A 17,882-nucleotide genomic window follows, 5' to 3' on the forward strand; every position below is an offset into this window, starting at 1 on the left:
GGAACGCTCCCGAGCAAGCGGCACGGCTTTCCGGAACGGACGCGACTGCGTGGGCTTCCAGGCATGTCGCAAATAAAAACGGGCAGCCCTTTTCTACGCAACAGGCCCGGTTTCCGACTGTGTACGGCCAGAGACAAAAGTTTCGCATACGGTAGATAGCTGTTACGGGTTCTCCAGGAACTTTTCGATGTGTCCTTCCTTACGCCGTGCTAGAAAATTATCGCAACCGTGGAGGCATGGATACGGCCGAAATAAAGGTTGAAATATTGACGCATGGGGGCACTGTCTAGGTTCAGGGAAAGCTTTTCCCGCGGATGTCGTACTTGGGCCGGCTAGCGATCGTTTGGTTGGCACTTGGAAACATTCCGCTGGATGGTCCTTTGTGTTCCTGTTAACAGGACTGGCAGTGTTGGCGGAGATGCAAAACAAAGCAAATAAGCAAGGGCAATAGCGTAACGTGTTCTTGCGTCTTCTATCTTGTTTGACGGTGCTCCTTCCGATGTGTATAAGTTTAGTTTTCCTTCTGTTCTTGTTACTAGGGCAACCATGCTTGTTTCGACTCGTAGGAGGGATGAGAAAGATGCTGCGCCTCCGGCCCGAAACAAGGCCACCAAACTGTAGTGACCTGCCGCTTACGTCACGTTTTTCTATAAACAGCCATACATACACAAAAACACAGGTTTCAAGATTGCAGTGACATTCAAATGTGCAATTCATGTCGTAACATGCGATGCCGCTGAGCCAGTCGCGGAGCGTCCTGGCCTACCTTCGAGGCGGAAATCTGTACCAAGCGGGGCAGACACAGCGGCACTACTGCACCCCTCGCACAGCGAGCGGCCAGACGCGCGCGCCCCTTGGCTGCTCTAGCGAGGCAGGCATGGCCGACCCGGTTTCTTCGCTGGCTCGGCGACAAAGAGGCCCAAGTGGGTCAGTGAGGCCTCTTCCGACGGGAGGCCCAGCCAGCTCTCTCTCTGTCGTGGGGCCGCCAAAGGGGCAGCGAGATCCGTACGCCGAGCTCCGAGAAAGCTGCAGCCATCCTCTTTTCAGGGGACGTTCGCTGGCTTCCCGTAGCAGAAGCCGCGTCTTCAGCCGGTGCGCGTTGTTTTTCGTCCTCGTTGCACCGCGAAGTGAGCAGGAATACCGGGCTTTTCTTTGTTGGCGCTTCGTGACGAGACGGCCGGTCGCGCGAATGACGATAGACGCGCATATATGCCTTTCTGCTTTCGTAAGGGAGTTGAGAAATCAATTGGGGCACACCTCAGTGAATACTTCTCGTCATGTTAAACAGTAGAACCTTGTCCTTTGTTGCGGTGCTGAAAGTGACGCCGTTTAACAAGATGTCCCAACCAGCCCGAAAGAGTGGGAGAAAAACACTTTTTGTAAAATTGATATGTCTCGACTTCGTTTCGTCTTCCCTTGGAACATGTTCCGTGACTCTAATAAACCGCTTTCTGAACGCACCTTCGTGAGCTGCCGAACTTCACGTCTTCCTCTTGACCTCGACTAGAGTATCATCTGTCCGCGTTCTCGCACCTTTTCGTAGTACCCGTCTTATTGCCACAACATTAATCGCTCTCCGTTACATCGCTCGTTGAGTCATCTCTAGCTTCCTCTAAATGTACTTCTTGTCTTCCATGTTTCGACCACGCAGGCTAGTACTCATTGATTATATACTTTTTTTAAAGATCTTGCGAAGCCCCTTTAGCCGGCCTTCATCGCTGTGGTTCCCCAACCGTCACAAGGAGCACCTAAACGTTTCCCTAGTTGTCCCCCACGTGTGGACTTGGAACTGTTTGCTGGCCTGGAATCCAAAAGAGCTGACGCGGGATTTTTAAGGTAAATTCGCTAGCTTTTTGGGATGCGGTGCATGATTTCGGCGCGTGATGTGCTCGTTCCGGGCGTACACTGCGGAGGCGTTCTCGAGCGTGTTTTCCTCGCGCCGCGAGGCCACTGGAACCCGAGCCGACGACTCGCATGCCGCCACTGCAGCAGCGGAGACACGTCGGCGCACAGGCGCGGAGCCAAGACACGGGCGCGCGTGCCTGTGTGTTTCCGGCCAGTGGCCGCCGTGCCACTACGTTGTTGTCGTCGTCAGCCGAGCCAAGACCCAAAATAGTGTGTGCAGAGAAAAGGTTCCGTCAGATGAAAACAGCCCGCGCCGAACAAACCGGCCGCCGGGCGGGGCGGGCCACATTCGAGGCAGCATCGCCTGCGTGCCAGCAGCTGCCGCTAGCGGAGAGTCTCCCGGCGAGGGAGTCGCAAAGATAGGAGCGCGCGGCGCATCCGCCCGCCGATACCCTCGCGCGTGCGGCTATCATTGCAGCCATTGTGCGCGCACGACAGGCGGTAAACAAGGAAGTGAAAGGCCCCGAGGCGGGGAATGGTATTATGGGCACGCCAAGTCCGCCCGCGTCGCATTTCCTCGTTCTCGTGCGTGTGGTGCCCCCCGCGGCGACGCTGCCGCTCCTCGAACGCGTGCTTTCCTCCCGAGAGTGGACGTCAGAAAGCGTCGTTAAGCGCTTCTCTACCAAACTCTTTGCGCCTTTTTTCGGCGCCAACTCCTGTATTACGAGCGCAGCCCTCCGTAATGAGCGGTTTCGCTTGTGTAACTTAAAAGCCTTGTTCTCTGTGACCCCATAATGAGATGCGCGCTGAAAACAGGGAAGTAGTTTAGCGTCGAGAGAAACGAAAGAATACGACAGGTGCACGCATAGCTCATTTCATGCGAACAGCAATGGCAGGTGTGTGGGGAAAATCGAAGGGGGGGGGGGGGCGGGCACGGGCGCGTGGCCGAAACAGCGACACGGGAGAATCCAAAACCACAAATGGTCTTGGAAGCCGGAACAGTGCCCAGGCCGAGCGGCGTCAGCAGCAGCAGCGTTTCAGGGTAGCGGGGAGAAAGCGCGTCAGAGGCGAGGGCGAAGCGCGCAAAAAGACACGCGATGGTGGGAGAGGAGGGTAGGCGGTTGCGTAAGCGCAGCGCGCGCGCGAGCGGAAGCTCCAACGGGGGCGAGGGGGTAGCGCGCGCGACGGGGAACGGCGCGCGCGGGCGCATGCGCAGCGCGGCCTGTCCTTGAGCGCCGGAGCCGTGCCATTGACCTAGAGTAGGAGCAACATGGCGGCGGCCTTCAAACAAGCCCAACGCGCTCCTTCCTTGCGCGAATCCCGTTCGCCCGCCGCCGTTGGGTTGTGTGAGCCGATCAATGCTGCTCCGCGCGCGAGTTGAGCCCCCCGCCGCTACTCGGAACAGTGCGGGCTCCTCTCCGGGAAGTCTCGGTGCGCTGCTGCTGCTCCTGGTGCTAAGCTGCGCCGCTCTTTTATGGCTTTTCTGCGGTCGCGTTTTCGCCGCCTGCACAATATACAGCTGAAAATGTAACCGAAATCGTTAATGTGTATCTTTTTTCCCCCTTAAATAATCCACGATCTTATCGTCTAATCGTTCGACAGAACCACAGAGAAAACAATTTAAGTAAAAAAAAAAAAAAAACCCACCAGCACAGATACTGTTAGTTCAAATGTTAGAGGGTTTACGTTAAGATGGACCGGTGCCTTGAATCAAGAACGCTTTTTTTTTTCTTCCGAGAATGTTGAAGTGGGCGGGGAGGGAAAAGCGGGAATTGCGAGAGGGGGAACCCGGTTCTACGCCTTATCGGGCTGCACCGCGGCTTCCCCCTTCTCCCCGCGTGAGGGGAGCACCTGTAGCTATGCGAGGGCCCCGGTTTGGCAGTAGCCGCCTCGTGACCGCCTCCGCCGTTGCTGCGGATGAGCATGGCCGTGGTGCCAAATGGGCTCGTGTGCTGGTTGGTGGCGATCGGCCAGTTTCCTCGTCGTCGGCGCGAGAGGGAGGTGCCCTTCACACCAGCACGCACGGCTGCGGTCAAGACGGAGCGCGCACCAAAGCAACGCGGCAGCCGCCTGAGCGCGTGCGGAGCTCCCTTTCCTCCTCTCTCGTGGCCTTGCTAGGGCTACGACCCTTCAAGGCTAGCCTCCCGGTGCCAGCGGCGCTAGTGTCTCCTCCTCTCCGCTGTCCGCGCTTCCGTCAGCGGCCGGCGGAAACTTGCAGGCTACCAAAGCAACAGCCGCCCCGCTGCTGGGACGTCCAGGAATGCCGTTAAAAGGGCACAACCACCGTCCGATACACGAGGTGGGGGAGCCTAACGTGCACAGAAGACACACACCTAAGCGGGACTATCCCGGATATGTCGAATCGACGGCACCCGTCGGGTAAAAATAGAGAAGGACTCCCGCCCACCCGACCGAATTTGCGGCAGCGCAATTTCTGGCACCAAACACATCGACAGGGGCGAAATTAGCCTGTTATGCTCGCACAAAATAAAACTCAACACTCGGGAGCAGCGGGTAATAGCATGCGTAGGCTCCGAAAAGCAGAGAATTGTGCAGAAAGCGAGTGAAGAGCACAGGAATCGTGCAGTCTACTACAAGAGCGCTCTCGTATAACAAATATGATGAACCTTATTTTTCTTACGTTGATGCATATGCGGTGCGAAAAACGGAACCTAGTTGTGTAATGGCCAGCGGAAATCGGCTACAGCGAAACAACGGGAGCGCGATGCGGACGACACAGAAAGCATAAAATAAAAGGTCGAACGACAGGTAACGACGCCTGCGATGAAACAGCTCGCTCTGGTTATAAGGTGTGCAGGCTTCAGGAAGCACACGCTCCGAGAGCAGCCGCCACAACACACACGCGGCAGGTAGGCAGCCGCCGGTCCGAAGTAGGCCAGCGGTCCGCCGGGTGGCCTACATCGCTATCAGGACGCGGCTCGGAAGAAGGCTCACTTCCTCCAGCGGGGAGGAAGCATTGTTCGAAACGCGGCCAATGTCAGGCAGCCGCGGCCGCGCTAATTATGTAAGCCGGCCGGAGTCGCGTCACCGAAGCGGCGTGCCTCCGGGGAAGCACCGTGTTTGCACGAGTTGTGGTCGCTGAAAGGAGCACGTGCCCCGCTGGAAGCCGAAGAAGGGGATGTGTTCAATCGCACTAGCCGTAACCGTGCATTAAAGGTGTGCTTCTTTAAAAAAAGTCTATTTTACTATCAACTCTGATTACGTTTAGTCTATTTCAGTATCCATTGTCCTCTGATTACGTGAGAAGGAACAGCGCCCCACATTGCACAACGAGATGGGAAGGTTACGCGCTCCTTGCTAAAGGAAGTTGTGTGCGTGGATGAGATTAAGAAATGTTAAGTAATCGCGAAGAGTATTGGATATGTGTGCGTGTGGCTCGTCCCTAACCGACAGTCAACCGCTGCAGGCAATGTGACACTCCGTGAAACAAATTCGAAGAAAAACAAAAAAAGAAAAGAAGAAATCTAAGCAATGAAACTGGTCAACACTCACGGTATCGCTTCATGAGCGACTTCTTGAAGGTTGGGTACTTGGCTCCCCTCTCGCCATCCCGGCCTCCGGCACTCATATCCAACAGTTCGTCCCGCATCTCGAGGGTCCGGGACGCAACGCGCACAGCTCCCATACACCGGGCCGAAACCCGGCCTGCCACGGGCGACCGTCCGCGCGAACCACACCAGATCAAGACAAAAAGTTTCCGAACGTCTCGCGCGAAACACCCGAAACCAAGAACGAGAGCCGCGCACACTGGTCAAGCGAGGGGACAAACAACGGCGGGTGAGACTCCGTTCCTCGGAAGCCACTGGGAGATGGTGACGCCGCGCGAAACAAGCCACAGCACGCTAGAAGATGCGCTGTGTGCTTTCCGCCGGGAGAGACGCGAGCAGCCGCGGCAGCGCCGTGCTTCCTCGGGCAAAGAGCGAGACGCGACTGAAACGGCGTGCGCTCGCCGCTCCTGCCTGCGCCAGCCGCACGCTCTTCGCTCCTCCTCTCCGACGCACTTCCCTCCTCCTCACTGCGCGCGGGTTCCCTCCTCCTCCTCCCTAGAGCGCGCGCGCGCGCGGGGCGTCAGGTCTAGCTGCTCCCGCGGCCACTTTCTCCCTGGCCCAGTTGCCCGCTGCCCTTGACAACAGAAGGGCCGCCATTTTTGGGTCTAGGGAGAGGGAGAGTCCGATGACCGACGACTAATCCGCCGCATTTCCACCACACTAGTGGGTGCTTGTTGTACTGTTGCGGCTACCGCTTTGCTGGAACCGCGCGGTCCGTACTTTTTTGTCCGTGCCGCCGGAGATAGGGACAAGCCCCATCCTGTCACTTCCTCTCTCTCTCTTTTTTCTCTTTCTACTTCAGCGCACGGTTCCGCTCCTGTCGTTAACGCGGGGAAGCAACGATCAGTTCGCAGTGAGTGTCCGTCCATGTAGTGCTAACGGGCATTCACACTTATTTGTTTTTATTTTAACAGGATTTCTTTGTGTCTTCTTATGGGTTACTGATATGAAATGGGATATCCGCTTTCTTTCTTCGCTCAGTTCCGCACCGAGGAGCAAAAACAGCAGCTCGAAATCTTTGGCGCGCTGAGTCGTGGAATCAGTCCCTCGGGAAAGGCAGAACTTCAAAACTTCCCTTTTTTCATATACGGCTTTCTTCTTGTTGCCGTATGGGTCACACATATTTGCGCGAATGAAAGTTTATCCTTGGTAAGCTCTACCATATTATATTCAGTTTAGGCGCTGCTGGACCAGCTTCTGCTGAGATCATCGGTCGATTCGATTTCAATTGATGGAATTTAACGTCCCGAAACGCGTAGAGAGAAACGGCGTAGAGGAGTTTCTCCTGTCAATAAATTTTGACCGCGTGAGGTTACTTAACTTGCATCCAAAACTCGGTAGCATTCAGCCCCCTTCGAAATACAGGCGTCGCCGCCGAGAATCCAGCCGACTACGTCGTGCTGGGCGATAGAACACCACAGCCACCCGGGCGAGTACAGCGTTGAACGCAATACGGTAAATACAGTATAGTTAAAAAAGATGAGAGCCGACAAGCGCCCGTGACAAAAGTGATTTAGGATTCAGGTCACAACAAAAGACCGTATAGTATATACATCCGTATAGCACCCAGTTATAGCAGGTTTATAAAACCGGCAATATAACTTTTATAGGTAATAAAGGTACGGATGTACTGCACGAGACGAATAGAGTGGGCCGCTAATGACGGCTTCGAACAGCTGTGTGTGTGTGTTTTTTTTTCCAGCGAGACTCGCCCAGTAACCGAAATGCTAACATACCACACGTTAGCTCCAAGACACGATCGAACGCTTCTTCTGATTTGCAAGAGTTTCCATGAAATAATAATAAGGCACACAGGACTGAGATGAACTAGCGATTCTATTCCAGTTCTTATCCTTCTCGCGTTTCGTCAGTGGTCTGAGCCACAACCACCAGGACTGACCAGTCGTGAGCAATGAATGATAGTAAAAGAATAGAATCTAACGAAAGGAATACTTAAATGCACTGACGCCATAGGGGCTGCCATATTTATGTGAACAGGACGAAAAAAATGTCGTTGCGTGATGTCACGTAACACTCTGAAACAGGCGCTGCTGCGGCATTTCTGGCAGCGTGTCCCGCATATTTCTATGAGGACGACGAATGTACCAGATTATTAAAGATGTAGGATTCGAAAAGAATAGTAATTTTGCTGACCAATAGTTATACGTACGCAGCAGCGACGGACATAAGAGCTGTCGCGATGATTGCCAACACGATTATTGATTAACGAAGTTTCACAATAAATCGACGTTTAAAATAATAAATTTTGGGCATGTTGTGATTGCAGAATTTGAGACAGCCAGTACACGAAGCATAAAAATTTCCTAGAAACTCTCTCACTTGCACAACCTTCGAGAAGAAAGTATTCAAAACTTGCCGATATAGGCGCATTGATGTTCCAGCCATCATGTTTCTGCACTGTAGAAAGCTGTAATGCGGCAATATTTTAACGGGAACAGCAATGCACATCGCGGCACATGTTGAGCACGGCTTTGTCGAAAGCGGTGCAAGGCAGACAATTTCTAGTAAAATTGAAGTCCCGGCTGACTTCAATTCTGCATTTCTTTTGAAGTCGTCGATTTAAAGAAGAAATGGAGTGTGTGGATCCCACGCACTGTGGGAATCAATGTAAGCGCAGCTTTCTGTGCTATTTGCTTTGACTGACGATAATTAGCGGTGGTGCAGACGGCGAATTTTTAATTTCTGCAACCTTTAGTCCAACGTGAGAGTGCTGAGTCAAAGTTAAACGTTACCTTGCGTGTACCACTGCTGTTTGTCTGCGTAGCACACAGAACACACAGAGAGAGCTGTTTGATTGAGGCGTTGTTGTGCGCCGTATTTCATAACCTCGGAGAGGGTTGAACGTTGTCATCGCCTCATATGGCACGTCGCATCGTGGCAGAAGTATTAAACTTTAATTGAATTTGTGGGGCTGGACGTGACGAAACCACAATTGGATTATGAGGCACGCCGCAGTGACGGGCTCGGGATTAATTTTGACACCGTCGTGTTCTTTAACGTGTCCCTAAATCTAAGTGCACGAGCGTTTTTTTATTTCGCCCTCGTCGAAATGCGGCTGCCGCGGTCCGGATCAAACCTGCGACCTCGAGCAGTGCCATAGCCGAAAAGCTACCGCAGCGGGCACAGAAGTGTTGATTTGCCGTGCGACCGCTTCCGTAGTGTCGCCTAGACTCTGCGGTGCGCTTTAATTAATGCGGCTCTGCTTCTGCACGCCCTGCGTAAGTTGTCCGCTTGACATGTTTGCATGGTGTTTATTTTTGAGAAACAGCAGAAACGTACCGTACCGTATCTTGAACTTAAATTTATCCACTTTCCCCGCAACCGCTGTCACGTCTATACTAGTAGCGTTTCCTTGCCTGCTGACGTCACCTTTCCCCCTATACCCCCCTCACCTGCATGCGAACTGCGAGAGGGGCAAGGCTGCTATTCACTGGTCTCGACGGCGTCGGTGCTGCCCGTTTTCTACCCCCTCTCCCATTCTGTCTAGCTTCCTTCTGGACTTGGACGTTCGTAGAAAGGTAAGCACTGCAATTTCTGCAATGCTTTTGCGAGAGTCACGAATAATTACAGCTGTCAAGAGGCTAATGTGGCGAGGACCAGGAAGCTCCAGAGGGCATTGTGCACATTCACCGTGGTGGAAAGGTCCAAATTACAGTTTCTCGCGTCTCCTTTCCTCTCTGCCACGCTCCATCCATGTTCTTAACCATCCCCGACGCGGCGTGCAAAACAGCCACAACAGGAGCCACAGCAGCGGGAAAGTAGAAGGAATAGGCAAAGAAAGCTCCGCTTTAAAAGATAATGAACAATATCAACTAGTCAAATTCGAAGGTGAAATTAGTGCACTAATTTGTCAAGTTGAGGCACCAAGGTTGGCTCTAAATCTTCTGGAGGATCAGAGCAGCTCTCTTGACAGTGAGATGGGGGCATAACAGAGACAAAGGGAAGGGGGAATGGGAACAGATGCGTCTGAGAAACGCAAGAGATGCGAGTGGTAGCGCAGTTTTCTGTGCAATGTAGGCATGCCTATTGCTGCTGAGCTTTTTTTGTGTGTGCGTGTGCGTGCGTGCGTGATTGTATTTTTTTTTCTTTTTTCCTGCCAGAAGGAATCGTTCTATAACAGCGCTGACGGAAATGCCATTAATTCGTCACATGTCGCTGTCTCATGGCCGCGTCCACTTCCGTTGCCTCAGCCACGAGGTGCGGCCACATCAAGGGGCATACCACACGCGATCCCATTCCTTGCAACCTCCGGCTCCCAGCTAGTCTAACAAAGCGAAGCTGTTACAGTTCCAAGTTCTGCGCCAGGATAATATATTTTCACTGTTCGTCATTGCCTTGAACAATGGCAATGACATTGTTGCCTACGTCGGTAACAAGGCCTGTCTTCGCAAAGATTTTCGTTCGTAAGTATCTTTGCCATGGGCCAGTCACCTTGGCTAATAATACAATGTGTATATAGTTCGTTGCACTGTTGCATCATCTCCTTCCATGTACCTTTCCCATTCTCTGCCCTTTCCCCCTGCACAGGTGAGGAGTAGCAGGCTAGTGACGCGCTCTACCGACCGACCTCTCCTCCTTTCTCTTCAGTAAAAATCTATCTATCTATCTATCTATCTATCTATCTATCTATCTATCTATCTATATGCATCTATTTTTACGGTATATCCTTTTTCGTGAATACGAGCCCTCCTTCGTGAGAAGCCGTCTGCTCTTGGCCTTTAGCGCGGCGATCCGTCTCAATATCTTGCCAATTCATGTCATAAGCGCAAGGCGTTGGAATGCCGGCCCATGACTAAATGTTCTTATGCAATATAAGTTTTGTGAGCACAGGTTTTTCTATGATAAAGTGATGCGTGGTTTCGAGCCGGCTGCATTCGCTAACGATATGTCTAGCGCCATGATTGCCTTACATCTATCCTTACAAACTTTTTCAGCGAAGGAATCGTTTTCTTTTCGTCTTTCTTTTTCTTTGAAGGGGGGGGGGGGAGGTGAGGGTACGGGCTCAGAACTTGAGAAAGGACCAGACAGCGCGACGAACCAAAAGAACACAACGAAATAAAGTTGAAACTGAATTAGGCAGATAGACAGGGTACGGTTCGGGCGCACAATCCGGCGTACACGGCCAGCCAGTTTCCCTAGCTTTACCGCAGCAAGCACATACTTCTTTTTCCTTCTTATATCTCGCTTTATAAGTGCGTATAAACGAGCGAACGCATTCGGCCGGCGTAACTATACACAAATTATCTCAATTCCGTGATTAATTACGCGCGCGTCAAAACCACCCGTCGTGTTAGAAAGGCGCGGCCGGAAAGATGACGGTTCCGACTGTTAGAACTTGTTAGAAATCTGCTGGAACATTCGTTGGATGCGATTCGCCGGTACTTAGTACCGAACGTCGATGCGGCACTAGCTCACGCAGCGTTGCAGGTTCGAGAGCGCGACGCGCCCCAACTTCGAGCGGCGTACATACTACGGCAATGCACCGGCGCCGGAGCGCCGAGCTTTTTTCTTTGTTTCCCCAATCGGCCCGAACAATGGCGGTGCTGTCGGAGGGGGGAGGGGGTTCCACTGCGAGGAAAGTGGAAATGGAGAGTGGAGGGGTTCTGCGGCGCAAAGTTGAACGGCCCGCTGACGTAACGGCAAGACCAGCCAGCTCCGTTGCGGCGGCCGGCGAAGAAGAACGCGTGAACGGCGGAAGCACGCCACTGCCCTCCTGCAGCAGAAGCAGCGACGCCCCCCCCCCCCCCCCCCCCCTTCCCCCAGTCCGCTCTCGTTTTTCCAGCTCCCAACCCGTTGAGCTTTCGGTGTACAGCGCAAACTATATCAGCAGGGCTGTCGCGCATCGCATTAGGATCGGTTACCCAACGACATACTTTCCATTAAGGGTCTGTGAAACGTGAAACGCACCTTCGTTGACTCCTGCGTCATGTTGAAGGAGAACGTTGATAGCTACCAGCAAAGCACGCGCGCGTTCGCGTCGCTTGTGTAAGCGCGCGCGCCTCTGTGCGTTTGTGGAGAGCCAGAGCAAGTGACCCGCATTTTCATATGTTCCATTACGAGCTGTTGCTGTAATTAAAAAGATCGGCGTCAGCTTGATTTCAGTAACGATTGCTCATTTATATATCCCTACTACACCAGAACGCGCGCGGTTAAGCGCGAAACGTGGTAATTTCAACCGAAGAATCGACGCAGCGTTCGGTTCTCTGTACAAGAAAAAAACCGCGAAGTAAAAATGTCGAGCCCGGCGCGAGGAAGACGCGGGGTTCATGTCGCGACGAGGAAGACACTACTGCTCCAACTTTTTTTTGTTTCTACGCTCCGGCGTTGTAGATAAAGGAACGAACTGCGCGCCGGAAGCAAGTAATCTCCTCTGCTACACGTTCCATTGCCACAGTGTTATCTTCGAAAGTTGCGAAACTTCCACGAACTGGGCGCGAAAGCTCAGGTTCCGGATTAATGCGCGTGGCCTGGCCTATGGGGCGGGGCGCTCGAAGAGAGAGGTTCTTCGTTGAGGGGGGGGGAGGGGTGAAAAGTGGGGCTAAGTGAAGCGCGGTAAATGTCTCTCAATAGAGGACACCTCAACCGCACTGCACATGGGGAAAGGGAGAAAAAGGTGGGGTGGCAGCGTAGCTAGCTATGCACATGTGAGGATGGATGTTATGAGCGTCCCCTTTGGAACGGGCGGTGGGTTGCGCCACCAAGCTCTTGCTATTATACTGCCTAATGTCCTACCTAGGTTAAACAATGAAAAAAAAAAAAAAAAACACTTAGGTGAGGATGGATGGATGGATGTTATGAGCGTCCCCTTTGGAACGGGGCGGTGGCTTGCGCCACCAAGCTCTTGCTACTACGCTGCCTAATATCCTACCTAGGTTAACCAATGAAGAAAAAAAAAACACTCCACAGAAAAAAAACCTTCCACAGCGAGTGCTACCTGGCGGTCACCGTAACGCCTCTTGCGTGCACGTTCTCGAAAGCGCTAACGCGTCGCTCCACCCGTGCGCTTCAGTACAAGCTTGTGATGCCCACCTGAAGAAATGATAAAAATTTAACGAGCTGGCATTCGCTCATCCCCTAGAACAGCGCAACACAGCGGAACAAACAGGATCCGTGGTGGCAGATGACAGCGCCGTTCCGTCTGTCACCTTTATGTTTTCCAGGTCTCCACATTTGCATTTTTGCGAAATATCCTAATGACAAATGCAGAGGGCCGCTGGAAGGGAAAACAATAAATGCAACCAAAAACAGCGACGCCTTGCACGACGATGACGACGACGAAGAAGACAACGACACACGGCCGGCGCGTACGTAGCGGACCCGGTGTCCTAGCGGGCACTCTTCTGGCCAGTTTTCTTCAATTTCATAGTTTGCCCTGCGCCACGAAGCAGGCGGTGTATGTCATATATAGTTCGCAATAGGGGGTCAGAAAATTTGGTTGTGAAAGTTCATAGTCTTTTTTTTTTTTTTTTTTCATTGTTTAACCTAGGTAGGACATTAGGCAGTGCAATAGCAAGAGCTTGGTGGCGCAACCCACCGCCCGTTTCAAAGGGGACGCTCATAACATCCATCCATCCATCCATCCATCCATCCATCCATCCATCCAACCATCCAGATAGCTGGTTTTATTCGGTAAGGTGTAGCACGAATCCCGTGATGGCAGTTTGGTGTCCAGCACAAATGTATAGTCCCACTTAGGTCAGATGGTGAAGACCTCAAAGAAACGTGATGATGATGATGATGATGATGATGATGATGCCTGGGCTAGGCTCCACGAAAGCAGCATAAGGTTAAGAGTCACCACAGGGAAATCAGCCGGATCACGAGACAAACCCCGTCAACAAAGATAGCATGCTTCGAACTCTCTTGTGTTGAAGCGATGGAGACGGCAGAAGCGTTCGCTGGAGCGTTTCTGGAGCCTCGACACTGCCCGTCCGACTGCACTGCCGATGTCGCGGGTTACTGCGGGCCCGATAACACCTTCAGAACAATCCTTGAACACTGCTGCTTCCTCTTTGCCGATAAAGTGCCGCGCTTACATGTGCAGCGATAATCTGCACAAAAAAATGAATTGAAAACAAAATAGATGTATCATTAGTACCATACCACCACTGGTTGGACTGTGAAGAAAGGGGGCAAATGGGGATGTCCCGCTGGTAATGCTGCGACGGGGGTATAGTTGATAGGACATCAGCCATGATGTACCGCTTATCTCGAAGGCTACGCTTTTGCGCGCTGCTCGCGCCTGAAGTGATAGCGGATTTACACACACACACACACACACACACACACACACACTCGCGCACACACACACACACGCACGCGCGCACGCACGTACACACACACACACACACACGCACTAGAATAATGAAAATAAACAAAGCTTTTACGCTAGAAGTGTTCGTAAGAGCAAGTGACAGTCAATCGCGATTTGCGAATGTGTCATATTTAACAACACATTGCGTTATAAATGCGACCGCTCGCAATGATTACGCACGTGATCAAATTGTTATGGCCTACATGCGTTTAGAAAATACGCCGGCTTGAAAATTTAGTCCAGTGACGGCAGGCAAAGGGTAATGAATAAAGCCGCAAGGACATCTGAAGCCAGAAGCACGAAGATGAACCCGGTGGAACGATCGCAACGTCAGAACTGCAAGTGATTTTTGTAGGGAGCTTTGTGGTGAACTGAGTGGTCCTTAGTGGTCAGCCTATAGAAGGACAGGGAACAGAAGGAAGAACGGCAAGACCAACCATATATATATATATATATTCAGACTACTTGCGAGCGTTCCAGCGAACGTGCACTTTGGTATACGCGCCGTGTTGAGAATATCAATTCGCAGCGAAGTTTCCGGCGAGACTCCCCTTTCGAACAGAGCCCTTGGTCGTAACCTGACAGTGATGTAAGTATGACAAGGTTCGCCACACTTCGTCGTCGCCCGCCTCGTTACATCAGCCACGCCACCGAGAGTGGCGGAGAGGCACTCCGGCGGTGCATCTTCCGGTCGGCCCGAGGCGCATGCCGGATGTTCGGCACCGCAGAGCGGTTACGCGCTCGCGATGCGTCCCGTTTTCTTTCTTTTTTCTCTCTCTCCCTCTCCCTTAGGGATACGCGCGCGAATGCCGCGAATACTCCTGCCGCAGGCGCGTTTCGATGGAGTCACTGGTGCGGTATCGGTGCGGTCCACGACCATCTTACTGAAAGACGACACGCGAACTAAGGTGGAACTGTTTACTACGGTCGCAAACTGCATGTGCGCGTACACGATAGCCTCGATCCTTGCTATCCGCTATACATGCCCTCTGTCCCGTCCCCCTTTACTGTCCTGTTCCTCCTCGCCCTCTGATTATCGCCGTTCAGATGTCAACAGCAATGACGGACAGTTGCAGTGCAGCCAGCATATCCTTTTTTTTTTCACTTCCACTTTCCTTCGATAATATAACAAAACAACCAATCACAAGCACTACATACGCCACTTTTCGGCTATATCGTTTCCAGACACGGCTAAGGCTACGGAAACAGGAACCCGTTTCGTTATGGCAACCGGTGTGCCGCGCTGAAACGTATCATAAAGGCAGTACCACACTTACGCGATAGCAAGTTCGTTTCACGCAAGGGAGCGATCAAACAGATTTTGTGGCCTGGAAGGCTTGAGTTGCACTATGTACAGAGGGCCGACTTCAGGTGCTGCCTTAAACCCGACGTGCGGCAGACATGACGGGCGTAGAAAAAAAAATCGGCGCCCAGTCTACCTGCTCATATCTATCTATCAATCTATCTATCTATCTATCTATCTATCTATCTATCTATCTATCTATCTATCTATCTATCTATCTATCTATCTATCTATCTATCTATCTATCTATCTATCTATCTATCTATCTATCTATCTATCTATCTATCTATCTATCTATCTATCTATCTATCTATCTATCTATCTATCTATCTATCTATCTATCTATCTAAAGCTTGTCATATTTTTCGTCTGTCTTTTTTCTGATTCTGCTCATGCCAGTTCTTAATTTAAGATTTCCTTTACTTCTTTCAAAATTTCGTAGACCTACATTGAAGACCCCCTTTGCTCACGCGGGCCGATTCTTGGCCGATCCCCCACTGCAGGTATCTGACACAGTTTCTGACATCATCACTATCGAGTTACAGCTAAACATAGTGCTGACGTCTGACTATATGGGACAGTAGCGGTATAGTGGTCCGCCTGAAGCAGTAATTAGCAATAATGATGCACAGCGCACTAGCGAACGAACCGCTGACGATAGAGACAGGACATAAACGTTGCAGCGATACGCTGAAGCTGATCTGTGGATGTCCCTACGTACGTGTGCGAACAAGCCAAGATAAACGGCCTCCTTCCGCCACACAGCCCCTGCACTGAGTAACAAGCTTCCTCTGACACAACGGCACGTTATCGTGCGGGCTCTCTTCATCTGGGTGCACACGCGCACTTAGAACTAGGGTGCTGCGCTGTGATACTGATCTCTCTTCTCTTTCTTTGATTCGCGTTTTCCCTTCTCTCACGGAAAATTACTTTTTTTTTCTTCTTTTCTTTCGCGCGCCAGCGTCTTGTGGCAAGGTCTCTCAACGAACTTCGCACCTAAATCTTAAACGGAACGTAATGCATGACGGCTGGCAGGCGTTGGAATACGGTATATCCTCGAAATTATCTCCACGTGTCTTCAAACCGTTTGTCGTCACGAAGCATATACGATCATTGCAAAGACGAGATTCGCGTATACAGAACTGCACAGACGCGTTAATCGTAGCCCACAACCTGACGTTCACAGTTTACGGACGCCGGCAGGAACATGGCCGACAGCGTTCGTCTGTTTCGCTATTGCGCGCATAAATCGATATCTACCAACCCTCTATCGTGGTTGCAAAGAAGTGCAAATAAGTACACTAACACATGATATCAGGATAACATATCGGAATGATGGCTCGAGCCCCCTCGGTATTCGAGGAAGTGGGCGAAGGCAAGGAAGACAGGGTTAAGCATGGCTCATTTCGGAAGCTTCACATGCGATGCTCCACAGTGAGTTACGTGTCATTCTTTATTGTTAGCCGGACGCTGTGCTCGAGGGACGTCACCGCCTTGGGTCAGTTATTCGTCCCGAAATGTCCTCGACATTGCGCGTAACTACACGACGAGTGCGCAGCGTTCCGATGCTGCACAGCGGGCCACGAGGGGCGACGCACTAGTGAGGGAGACTTCGGGTTAGGTTCGACCACCTGGGGCTCTTCAGTTACACGTACAGCTAAATCTAGGCGCACAAGCGTATTTACATTCCGCCCCCGCCATAATGCGACTGCCGCAACCGTGAGTCGAACACGTGACCTAGTGCTCAACGGCACAACGCCAAGCTACTGCGCGTGCAACGTCTCACTCGCAGCAATGACAGAAAATAATTTCAACTCCTTCTTTTCCTTTTAGTAATGCTATATGGCCTTTCCGGTGGACTTCTGAAGCCGGGCGTACATTCGGGGATCTATGAAAGTTCCGCGGGCGACGAGAGAGAGGGAGAAGGGGAGGACGAAGGGGCGCACCGAGAGTCTCGATGCAGCGGCATCGCAGCGAGCAGCGGAGGCGGAATATAACGGCGGGAGAAGCGGCGGGCCGGTCGGCAGCGGCGCGCGCTTCCCCGCAGGTTCAAGGGCGCTCCGGTCGCCGGCAAACACTGGGGCAACGGCCGAGGGTCCTTGGAGCTACGGCGCACGCGCGCCGCCACCGCCGCCGCCCGCCTTCGCTCTCGCCGCTCTCGTCCACGCGGGGCTCGAGCCGCGGCCCGTTGCGCAACGGCCGCCGGGAAAAGGAGGCGATAGGAACCGGCCGTCTCCTTTTTGCCGCTTTGCGAGGAATGCCCGAACGGGCTGGGACGGTCGAGCAGGGAGGACGGGACTCGAAGATCACGCGGCCCCCCTGCGCGCTCGCTGCATCGAGAGGTAGCCGCTTGAGGCACCGTCCGCAGGAAAAATAAATAAATAAATGATAAGACAGAGAAGGAAGGAGAAACGCACGTACAATTAACTCTACTGAAAAGGCTTGGATGAGAGGAGTTTGATGGCGTCGTAACACACTCGACCTGACTACATGGCGCACGTTCCCGATAGAGAAATAAAAAAAAAATAGAAAAAGGAAAGAAGAAGGAACGTTATTGCAAACGCGGGAAAGGGGAGAAATTTTGCTAATTCCACGCCTAGAATAGTGCTCCTTTCGTCAAGTACGCAACAGGTTTTTATAAATGGTGTCGGTCTCATAAGCCAGCCGCTCGCTTCTTCCTCGACTTCACGGCGTTGACAATGTACCTTCCTCGGCGTCGCCTTCTGACATCCTCGTAAGCCAAACTCGTTTCCACTTGACACCGGAGGCAGTCGTCACTGCTTTCCTGCCGGCATCGCTCTCTCCGATATCGCTTTCCCATTATCGTCGC

General features: G+C 52.2%; 1 protein-coding gene across 7 annotated transcripts in view; it reads right to left on the reverse strand.

The window, feature by feature from the left end:
• The window catches only part of Eip74EF (Ecdysone-induced protein E74), a 279,178-nt gene that overhangs the window by 23,912 nt on the left and 237,384 nt on the right, over positions 1-17,882 (reverse strand). The window contains exon 1 of one of the 7 annotated variants that reach the window (XM_072287799.1): positions 5,359-5,892. The exons of the other annotated variants lie outside the window; for them this stretch is intronic. Coding sequence (XP_072143900.1) covers positions 5,359-5,491 — 133 coding nt within the window. The 5' untranslated portion in view covers positions 5,492-5,892. Of the gene's footprint in view, positions 1-5,358; positions 5,893-17,882 lie in introns of those variants that run through there. 7 annotated transcript variants of the gene reach the window in all.

This window comes from Dermacentor andersoni, chromosome 4, assembly GCF_023375885.2.
Source record: "Dermacentor andersoni chromosome 4, qqDerAnde1_hic_scaffold, whole genome shotgun sequence".
Classification (NCBI taxonomy): Eukaryota; Metazoa; Arthropoda; class Arachnida; order Ixodida; family Ixodidae; genus Dermacentor; species Dermacentor andersoni.